General features: G+C 35.9%; 1 protein-coding gene across 3 annotated transcripts; it reads left to right on the top strand.

The window, feature by feature from the left end:
• Positions 1-340: 340 nt before the first annotated feature.
• Positions 341-11380, top strand: LOC109078316. 3 transcript variants are annotated; one of them, XM_042755365.1, is made up of 7 exons: positions 341-529; positions 786-1115; positions 1221-1520; positions 6976-7059; positions 9864-9935; positions 10819-10899; positions 10988-11380. In XM_042755365.1, the coding sequence occupies exons 1-7, from the start codon at positions 469-471 to the stop codon at positions 11041-11043; spliced, it is 984 nt and encodes a 327-aa protein (XP_042611299.1). In that variant the 5' UTR covers positions 341-468; the 3' UTR covers positions 11044-11380. The 3 variants fall into 3 exon arrangements, with proteins under 3 accessions (XP_042611299.1, XP_042611298.1, XP_042611300.1); XM_042755364.1 differs by lacking the exon at positions 9864-9935 and adding an exon at positions 9501-9572; XM_042755366.1 differs by lacking the exons at positions 6976-7059; positions 9864-9935; positions 10819-10899; positions 10988-11380 and adding exons at positions 2416-2523; positions 3132-3399.
• The last annotated feature ends 542 nt before the right edge of the window (positions 11381-11922 follow it).

Below are 11922 nucleotides of genomic sequence, written 5' to 3'. Positions count from 1 at the left end.
AACGTGCAGCGCAAAGGGGAAAGCTCACACTTGACTGAAATAAAAGCAGAGTTGCAAATAAATTAGTAGATATGGCCATGGAAAATATGTATAGCAAAATCATTGCTTTCTTCACTTTTCATTCAAATATATCAATCCCTTATTTTAGTTTGCAAAACATAATTTCATTAAACAATGCTTCACTTCTTTTGCAAGTATATGTGGCCCTGTTTTGACTTCATATATTCACTCTCTTTGCAGAACCTTTTGCTCTGGGTAGTAAGCCTTGCATCTAGTGTGACATTACATGTTTCCTGTAGTATTTTCAGAGCTGTGATCTCACTGTTGAGGTTTGGAAACATGAGACTGAAGGGAACTAGCTCTTTTAGTCTTTCCACCTCTTTCTTTTAGCTGGTTGAATTTTGTGTCAGTCTCAACATCTCAACTGCAGAAGCTGCTGAGGATCTGGAAAGACTGAGAGAAAGAGAAATGGCTGATACGTGTCATTTGTTTCTGCTGGGACTGGCTATTCTCTCTTCACTTCTCACAGGTAAACACATTATCATCTTAGAATATATTCAAGTGTTTTACTAGAGCTGGTCTGGCCTGGGGTCTGGGATTGAGTTGGTTTGAACATGGTTGATTCTTCCTGACGTTGTTCTGATCTCACATTTGCAAATACTGTTTTATTCCTGAATGCACTGATATCTGACCCTGAGAATGACCTGCTGTCACAGGGGTTCGTTTATGAAGCTTCATTTATTAATATATAACACAATAATCACTCAGATGTTCTTGTGTTTCAGGTACCAGTGGAGTAGAAGATGCTCATGTGTTCATCAGTTCTGGAGGAAATGTCCGTCTGCCCTGTAATAATGCTCTTCATGACTGCAAATCAACTACATGGCTCTATAACGGTTTCAATCATACAACAACAGTTGAACTGATTAATTTAGGGATAAAGAAGACAGACACACAGAAACATGAGAGACTGAGTCTGGGGTCTAACTGCTCTCTGAACATCAACAACATCTCAACAGAAGATTATGGACTTTACACCTGCCAACAATGGACTGGTGTGAATAGAGACAAACACCAAGAACCTGACGCTCGTGTTTATCTGCATGTTCTTCATGGTAATTTTATGATAATGTGGTCAATTTAAAAAAAAAGCTAATTCTTGATTTAATCTCTCCTGATGATTGAAGAGTGTGTGATGTGTGTGTTATTGTGTGTTTCAGTCTCACAGACTGAGATCAGTGCAGGTCTCTCTGTGACTCTCTTCTGTCAGCTGTATTCATATCCTCGAGTCTCTTGTGAAGATTTGATCCGTTCTGAGAGAATTGAGCTGTTCTGGGTGAATCAGGCTGGTGTTAAACTGATGACAGACTCCAGATATCAGATATCATCCTCATCAGATCACTCTAACATCTCTCTGACTACAACATTCCTGAATGAAGATCAGAACAGAGAGTGGAGATGTGAAGTTACTCACAGAGATCAAGTCAAGGCCTCAGTCACATACACTGTCAAGAGTTCAGGTGAGAAACCTTCCTAACTCAATTTCAGAAGACTCTCTGATAGTCTAGTGAAAATAAAATATACTTTATTGTATTTGTAATATATTCCCTGTTTTAATAGTACATTGCAAATATACTAACAAAAAATGTACTATCTTTAAATATATAAAAAGTATATTAGCATCATGCTATTTTCACAATACGACTTTTAACACACTTTAAAACAATTGTAATTTAGTATATTTTCTAAAAATATATTTTACAAAAATATACTTGAATTGAGAGTTCTGTTTAATTTTTATAAGTATATTTATTTGCACTTTAATTAAATATATTTTATGAATATTTTTTAACTGTGTGCTTAAAATGATCATTGTAACAATGCACTGAAAATAAAGTATACTTTCAAAGTACATTATTTATTAACCTGAAGTTGTAGTATATTATAAGTCACATTTTGTGTTTGTGGTGGATGCAGAAGATGCCCCATCCTCACTCCTGAAAGACACCAGGGTCAGAATTTCACAGAATGATCATCACTTAACCGTACAACTGTGCATTTCCTTTTGATTTAACACCATTATATCAGGTTTCCTGATCAAACACATCATGCTGAACCAGACAACTTTTTTCTTTTACTTACTTATAGGTTATTATAACTAATTAGAAGCTAATCAAATAAATACATAAAACAATAGCAAATACATTTACTAATATTTATTATATTTAACTGAAAAAAAAAATAATTCATTAAATTTACTAGGCCTACTTTTTTTAAGGAATGTGGCTGCAATCAATTTATTTTAGCTACATTTAAACAAATTTAGTTGACTAACTTTCAACATTTTGTTTTATTTAAATGTAGCTATTTTTTGAATGTAATAACTTTTACTTATGGCAAAATATATATTTTTAGTGTATTTTCTAAAAAGATTGAAAAACCGCGCCGGTTTTCTAGTCAGTCTCGTGACGTCAGCGCGTCCAATCACAGCTGAGCTTCACTCAGAGTCACGAAAAACAACAGGTAAGCATTTCAAGCTTCTTTATTACTATTTAGAGCTTTTGAACGTTTATGATTTATTGTCATATAATATTATTTGAAGATTAACCAGCTCAGCTAATGTATTAGCTAGCAAAGAGGAACTAACATGACATCAAAGTTATCAGTGCAAGTGTTAAATATGCAGTGTTTTACACCACAATTTGTGAGTGAGAAAATAATAAATATTTTATGTGCTTTTCTCAGTCGGACACAGACAAACTTTTTTTGTCTTTTAAACCAGAAAGATGTCTGACAGATAACCGACACTCGCGCCGTGAAGAAACTAAAGCAACAGGTGAGACAAACCCATCCATTCACTATATTAAAATAACTTACTTATAACTCTTTTTAATCGTTTAAATTATGTTAATTTAATCGTTATTTATGATCCGCTTCATCAGTTTCATCCAGCATATCCATGTGATGTTAATTAAGTTTACTAATGCAGGCGAAGCCCCGGTAAACAAAGCGGCTCCAGGAGAATTTATGGCTGTTTTAATAACGTTATTTACCATTTCAGACTGATATTTGCACCTGGTGTTTTTTACTTCGAAACTCATCCTTGCATATGTTTTTAAATCATGTTTCAGAGTAAAGGCAGCGTGGAGTGCTGGATGTCAAAGACAACAAGATGGCTGCAAAACCACGAGCCTCAAGTGAAGCAAGTTAAGTAGAATTCACACTGATTTAATTGATGGGTTTAGTGTTCTGCGAGATGTAAACCATCACTTTCTGAAAGGTTTTTAAATATATTTCTTCACTTTTGGATGAATTGCTAGTTTTGCAAATGTAGCAGCACAATATTTTACAATGAAATGTAAATCTGAACATTGATCAACTCATACACACACAGTTCAGACAAACACTACTTATACACTGGAAGCAATATTGACGTGACGTACTGATACAGTTCCTCACTGCTAATCATGATGTTTCACGGGTCCAAAAATTTCGAACCCGAAAGAGACCCGTAATGCACACGCCCTACTGAATAAACATGACTCTGATCCTTATGACATTTTAAATGTCTTTCCACACAAGGGTTAGTTTCATGATTTGTTGTGACACATACTAAGACTTTTTTAATGCATTTAGGAAAAGGATCCTGAGCGGGTGCAGAAGACATCAGTCCCCATCATTGCTGTTGAGGAGGAAGAGGAAATGTCACGAGGGAACCCACTGGATGTGTTGATTGTCTTTGAAGATGAAGAGGTGATGTCAACCAAGTCTAGGGTCAGTGCACTACTGCTGTTTTTTCACTTTATGCCCTTATTTAGAGTACTCTACCTTCTCAAAGCAGCTTTACAGAAAATGCATGTCTACATTACAATTTAGCCTGATCTGTACTATAAATACTACACTTTTCAACTTGAATAGTGATGTATCATGTGATTTATAGTGATGCTATGTGTGTACTCACTTCTGTTGTATACTGTATGTTTGACTGATACACCGGAAGCAATATTGACGTGACGTACTGATACAGTTCCTCACTACTAATCATGATGTTCATTCTGTTAAGATATTATAGGTTTAATTCAGGAGATTTACAGTCTGAAGTAGTAAAAAGAAAAGTTGCCCTCTGACCTTACCTCTTTTACTTTAACAAATGCAGTTTTCGTGGAGTTTCCACTAGGGTTGTAACGGTATGATAATCGTCTCAGAAAATATCACGGTATATATTAAACAATAATTCTTATCAGTAACAATGAGTCCTAAAAGAAGAAGAACAAGTTATTTGAGTGAACAAATCCTACCTCAGTCTGTGGCAGATAAAACAGCACCACTCAGAGACATGCAGAAACAAGCAGATTATTTATATAGCTGTCTCTTTGTGCATAAATATTCACAGACACATATCATATCTAGCTTTGACTTATCCATCCATCAGATTGTGTGTTTTATGTGACATCCTCATTATACTGTAAATCCCATGTTCACGACTGCACTGGGACTCCCTCTGCTTCACAGAAATCATACGGCTTTAACTCGTTATTAATGTGACACACCTTCATCTGCACGGAGGGATGGTGTCTGTGAATATGAGTGAAGATGGTGGATGTATTGCCTGCTTTTGCAGCCACTTTGCATCCACATTTTTTTTTGCAAGTTGGATCCGTCCTCAAGGACAAGCCCACGTTCCTTTTTTCTTTACAGCAGAAAACATATTGGAGTGCGATGTAGGCTGAAGTCGAGCCCATTTTTACTCGATAGTTTATCAGTGACAAGCTGAACAACTGTTACAATGCGACTGTTTTCTCGTCGTTAAGCAAATCGTCAAATGTAAATGTAATGTTGTGGCAAGACATGGCTTCAGTGGCTGCATTCCATTCAATCACATGATCAAACCGGCAGATATTTAGAGGTTATTTCTACACATTGAATTAGGCTATGTACATGTCAAACGTTTGTTGCGCTAGTTTAAAAATAGTACATTACCGTTAAGAATTCCGCATTGAGTATCGAAGTGCTTTGCTAGCAGCGCCATTCCGTAAAGTGCAAGCATCTAAAGCCGTATGGAGCGTGTCCAAGACATGGCGTCCTGGGCTGGCCAAACAGCTACTGAAGCTCTTATGACCCAATACTCATATATAAGACATGTAACGTGAAATCAGGTTAATAAAACAACACTGCAATGAATGAAGTTAGGTCAGCCTGATACAGAAAACAATAGCTGAAAGGTTCATTGTAAATTAAATATATTCTCTTTTAAGTGCCTTTCCCCTTAATATTTGGTTGCCATTTGACCGTCTCTGATTCACAAGATTATATCAACATGTCATTACATCATAAAGCTTAGAGCTTGTTAGAACTTTAAGTACGTTCCTTTTTTTTTTGTTTTATATCCAAAGTATTCCCGTACTGCAGATATTAACTGTTTTTCCAGCGGGGATGGAGATGAGATATAATCTAATCTAAGTCTCTTTCTCCGCTGCACGTGTGTGTAAGCAGCTGAGCGGAAATAAGGTGCATATGCGGGGGTGAGATTTTATTTTTCATTCATTTTTTTTTTAACCGTAGATATGCAAATGTCTGCAGGATGATAACCGTGCATGTTCAAACCGTGATGAACCGTCACACCAGTATAGTGTTCCTGTGGCTCAGTGGTAGAGCATTGTGTGAGTACTGCAAAAAGTTATGGGTTCAATTCCCTGGAAACACACATACTGGTAAAATAATTATAGCCTGAATGCACTGTAAGACACTTTTCTGCTAAATGCATAAATTAATTAAATTATTATTAAATTATATATCGTTATAACCCTAGTTTCCACACACAAGTACATCTGATGTGTGAGCGGCCAGTTCTTTACAGAATTGCACTATTTTTTTGGACATGTATAATTTAAAATTGTTTTGTATTGTGTTGTATTGTTTTTGTTTTATTATTATTTATTATTTATGAATATATTTATTATTACAAAAAAAATAAAGTTTGTGTTTTGCTGCTGTTACAAAATGTTTTTTTTTATGTTTGTTTCTTTCAGCATTCTTTTTATTTAAGAACATGTTTGGTGCATTTTATGTTTTGCGATGCTAAAACCATTTGAGGTTTAATTAAACACAGTTTGAACTGTTAATAATTTGTCTCTGTCTGTCATTGAAGTTATGCATTTATAGTAATGACCTTGAAAAGTGGATTCAGCAGTGGGGGAATATTACCATAATTTTACTCAAAAATAATACATTTATAGTATATTGCTTGTGTGTTTCAAAGACATTCATAATTAATTTGTAATGTACTCATAAAACAAAAAAGTACACTTTAATATCACGAATCAAGCATGTAAATAGGTATATACTTAAAGTGTACTAAGTATACTTGAAGTTGTTCCGATTTAGCACAAAAAGTACACTAAATACACTTAAAGTTATACTTTAGTATAATTTAATTACAACTAAAATACACTTAGTACAAAAATAGTTGTTTCAGTGTATGCTGAGTGAATTCTGCATTTCAAAACTTAAATACAAGTGTGGATATTTAAAGTGTACTTAAGTATACTTTGAACAGTTCCACTTCAGCACAAACAAGTATATTTAATACAGCTTTAGTTGAACTTCAACACTGCTTTTGGACAACTAAAATATATTTAGTACAAAATTAGTTCTTCCAGTTTAGCAGACTTTAAGTATACTAACTTATAGTGTACCACAAATACATTTAGTTATACTAAAAAGCAAATATGAATAAATTGTGCTTAATTATAATATTATTTCATTAGGGCAGGTTTTGGTAAAAAGCTGGATGCTCAGGTAGATAGATAGAATAGAATGAGCCTTGATGGAAACACCAATCTTTATTCTTTTCTTCACCTGATGATGGAACACAAACTTTGAAAAAGCTAATTAACATTGCATGTCATGCAGTGATTAAGTATGAAAATGTGATCTTGCAGTCTTAAGATGCATCTAAACGTTCATCTTCTGCAGCTCCAGGTTCAACACTGATTCCAGTCAGCAGCTCAAACTCTGAGACGACATCAAGCCGAACTACAGCAGCAGCTCCTACAAAAGGTTCATGATCACTCTCACACACCAGCAGTCTCTCACTTCAGTGCAGGGCTCTGATAGAAATGCATCATGGTATAGTCTGCTGTCTGTAGCATCTGAGGGGATACAGGGCTCTTTTTGCTAACCAGGGCACAGTTCCCCAAAACGTTCTTATCGCTAAGTAGTTCTTAACCTATTCCTTAACCTCTCTCTTAATGTTATGGCACAATTCCAGACACGTTCGTATGCTAAGTATATCTTCTGTAAGTCACACTTTCGTAAGGTTGGTCTGGACCATTCGTAAGCTCTCTCTTAGCATTGTTTGAGCTCAAGACGCTAGTCGCCGCCACTGTAGCAGTCTTTAGAAATCAGCGCAGCGCAGTACAAGTCCAACTATGGTATGTTGACAATGTTGTGGCTCAAAATTGATTTTATGTTATGGACATTTTAAGACTAATAATAAAATATGTTCACAATGGATACAGGCCCAGGGGCGTGTCTAGAGCATTTTAAATGGGGTGGCCAGTCTGGGGCACTGGCTCAAAAGAGGTTGGCGGGGGGGGCATCTGCATATTTATGTGGGATTCACTCTCGAAGTAGCAGTGATTGACACAATGATGACCAAAGCAATAGACGGGAGAAAATATGTGAAAATGGGCATTAAGACTAGAGCACCCTCACTAATTTTAGAAGCAACATCAGTAATTATTTCTGGAACCTGGTTAATACACTTTTATTGCAAAACTATATACAAAAAAACAACAAAATACAAATGCACTTAATAAAACAATTGAATAAATGCATATTTATAAGTTAAGCACTTAACTAAAAAAAAGAAGGCTATTAATAAAATAAATAACTAAGGCTGACTATAATCAGCTTGCTTCCATTTAATAAGATAAGCCTACTCCTCATCTGAATTAGAAAAAAAAACACTTCTAGTCTTCAGTGATGCAAGAACGTTTGAGCATACATGTAATCTCAGAGCAAAAGCAGAGCCAATTCATAAAAGAACAATGTATATTTAAAAGCACACATCCAGTTTTGTGTGAGTGAAGGAAATCCACATGAGAGTGGAGATTCGTGCTCGCGCGTTACATGGATCACGTAACATTATGCGCTCTCGATATGTCAATTATCACGCTATAGAAACCGCCTAAAATTAAGTAAAGAGGAGAAGAAAGCGGCCGTAGGCAGCTACACATGCCAGGATCCGCCACTGCCAGATGCAGTTAGAAATTGGATGGGGGGCACCTGGGGTGGCCAGCCAAATTTCAGGTAGACACGCCTCTGTACAGGCCTATTTATGAAGTTGACTTTATTTGGTATCAGAACTAATATGGTGGTAATTAGCCTAGGCTATTTCGTAATGTCATTAAAGCGTTTAAATTGGCAATCACTTTTGCAAACAATTTGGCTCTAAATGGCTAAGATCTATAAATGGGTAAGCATGGTGGTATCCAGCAAGCGACCAACTATGGCAGCGATCCAACGTGTCCTTGTTTTGAATCAAAAGACAGCGCCGGCCGCGGAGCCGTTTAGTCCATGTCAATTTTTTTATTCAGCAAAACTTAAGCCCTTTTGACATTTTGCCTGACGTGCTATATTAAAAAAAAATTGCCTCCCAAGACAACTCATTATGGAGCTGCTGGACCTTCTCAGACCTGCGCTTGCCATGCTAATGCGGCAGAAATTTGCTTTAAGCCCTGAAGTCCAGCTGCTTACAGCGCTAAGGTTTTTTGCTACAGGGAGCTTCATCGAGGTCGTGGGAGAGGGCTACGGCCTAAGCAAGACCTCGGTGTGGAGGTGCGTCCACACTGTCACCAACGCCCTTCTGCGCCATGCAGGGGATTTCTGATTGTAACGTACCTTACCATTAATATAAAAGTGTATTATATAATTTTTAGAAGTCGTTAAACCCATGTCAAGAAGCGGCACAAGTGGCACAACAGGATAAGGAGGGTGGATGATTAGCGAGGGATACCCGGTTCGTCTACCTGTCACAACATATCGTGTGAACATTTTACTGAAAATTTGATAATTTAATTAATAGTCTATATTTTATGGATAACTTAAACTATGTTAAAATAAATGTTACTGGAATAATTTGAGGAATGTTTCATTTGCATAGAACGTGTTGTCTTTCTTAACACCGTAATGCACCTTCGTGTGAAGTTGAAAATCTGTTACTGAGCAATCGATGCCAACTAATTCAGCACCTTCACTTGGGACAGCGCCTTTGTAACGTCGAACGTAAGAGGCAGCGTGATAAGAAGCTTCCTAAGGGACACTTCGGGGAACACACTTAGGAACATAAACAACTTTGGTAAGATATATCTTTCGAGTCTTCTTACCGCGCTAAGAGTGAGCGTTATCGGGGAACCGGGCCCAGACTCTTTGAGATGAATGTTTATTGAATGTTTTCGACAATATGAATCTGAACTAAAATTCTCCAACTTCTACAGATAAACAGATCATTACCTCAAACTCTGAGACGACTACAGCTGCTCACAGACCTGCAGTTACTCCACTGAAGGGTATTTATGCATGTCTTACTCATTTCAGTGCTGTAAAGTGACATTTACAGTATAACTGCAGAAACTAATCTACATGCAAATCCTTTCACAAACCTTGTTTTGGACAACTGCATTTGAAATAAACTTATAGTTTGCAGAAAGAATGTGTATAAGGTGATGTTTTCATGCATGCAAATATTATTATTGCATTTCCTCTTTTTGCCAACCAGACTGTTGACTGCGGTTAAGATGAATGTTTATTTTATGTTTTCCACAATCTGCATCTGAACTAAAATTCTCCAACTTCTACAGATAAACAGATCATTACCTCAAACTCTGAGATGACTACAGCTGCTCACAGACCTGCAGTTACTCCACAGAAGGGTATTTATGCATGTCTTACTCATTTCAGTGCTTTACAGTCACATTTACAGTATAACTGTAGAAACTAATCTACATGTCCAGCTCAAATCCATCCTCCAGTGGTTTCTTCTAGAATCAGTATCTAGATGTAAACTAAGTTTTCTCTAGAGATGTTAGAGCTGCTGATCATGAGCTTTGAATCTCTGAAGCAAAAATAAATAAATAAAATAAAAAACTGAAATGAAATGTCTTTGAATGCAGTTCATTCATGCCGATAATTTAACACCACTGAAACGATCAGTAAATCTGTAAATGCTTTGTCATGCCATAATCATTCATAGTCTGAAATGCAGCTGGCAGACTTCTTGATGTCACACATAAATTTGAGCACATCGCCCCCATCTTATTCTCTCTGCAGTGACTGCCGATATGTTTTAGGAGAGAGTTTAAGATTTTACTCTTTGTTTTTAAGGTTTTAAATGGGCTAAACTTATGACTGCTAGATGTTTAAGGTCATCAAATCAGAAACTGTTAAAGGTTCCCAGGTCACAGTTAAAAAGAAAGGGAGACTGGGATTTTTCCATAGCTGGCCCCAAATCATGGAGCAGCCTTTATTTATCTATCAGGATAATCACTACAGAATCTCTGTTTAAAGTAAAACTTAAAACCCACCTTTTAGACAAGGCTTATAATATTTGAGTTGTCCTGAGCTTGTTTCCCCTCTGTATGAACTTTGTCATTTTGTGTAGTTTTATTATTTTGATTTTACAATTTTTGTACAGCACAATGGTCAATGGCTGTTGTTGTATTGTGCTATATAAATAAACTAAACAAACAAAAACAATAGTTTAATAGCCTTGACTTCAGTCATTTACAGTTTCTCTTCCTCTCATCTGTCCTGCAGTGATGGTGATTATTGTAGAGTTTGCAGTGTTTGCTGCTCCTACTGTGATTCTTCTTCAGATCATCTGTGCAAGAAGAGCTGGTGAGTTTCTGAGATGATTCACATTGATCTGGAACGATCTGCACTCATGAGAGCTCAGTCAATGCTTTTGTGTTGAATTATTTTGCAGGGAGGAAGGACTCGCAGCATCCAGAGGAAATAGAGATTAATACAATATTAGAGTAAAATACTCTACAAATAACAGAATACTGCAGATTTATCTTCATGTCAATGCTATTATGGATGTTTGCATGCAGCTTTCAGGAATATTTTCCATACTGTACTGAATCCTTTAAATATAATATTAAATACAGTGATCAACAGAGCAAAAAGGTACCTCTAATGAACATGAGTGATTATTACAGAAATCATAATATAAGCACATGGTTATTTTCTAATCTTGATTCATCTAATCATTACAATAAACTTTTTACAGAAGGCTTTCTAAATGTTGTAATAGTCCATTTTAGCTGATGATGCTACAAATGTCTGTTAAATATCATATACGACATATTCACAGATATATTTTGAAGTTTTTTAAATATTTTTTCACTGATCATTTCAATGCAAAATCCTTACTTATAGATGAATAAATGAAGGATTTTCCCCACAGATCATGCTTCAACATGTTCTGATGTCAAATATGTGGAAATATAAAGTCACGATTTACAAACCACTTTTTTTTTGTCTCTTTAAGTATGTGATAAACACTTATTTGAGTCTATGTCACAGTTGTATTTACATGATATTGGGTTAATAACTGACAAGAAAATCAGAAAATCACTATATGAGGCATTTGCTTAGATAACTGTAAAACTGTTTTGGATATGAAATTAATCAGAAATGGCAGCATATGAAATTATAAACATCTTAGCTTGTGCACTAATTGAGCTTATGCTTGAAATTTGTAATCGAGTATTATGAAAATTACTGGCTCTTACAACAAATTGCTTTTACAGTTGTTGTTTTTTTTTTGTTTTTTTTGTAATTGCTAACAAGCATTGTTCATTACTGAAGCCACATTTTCAAAACTGTTCATACAGCCTGCATTACCAACAGAAATGC

The sequence above is a fragment of the Cyprinus carpio genome, unplaced genomic scaffold, assembly GCF_018340385.1.
Source record: "Cyprinus carpio isolate SPL01 unplaced genomic scaffold, ASM1834038v1 S000006678, whole genome shotgun sequence".
NCBI classification, from domain to species: domain Eukaryota; kingdom Metazoa; phylum Chordata; class Actinopteri; order Cypriniformes; family Cyprinidae; genus Cyprinus; species Cyprinus carpio.
Note: the sequence above shows the minus strand (reverse complement) of the source record. Positions and strands in the feature narration are given on the sequence as shown.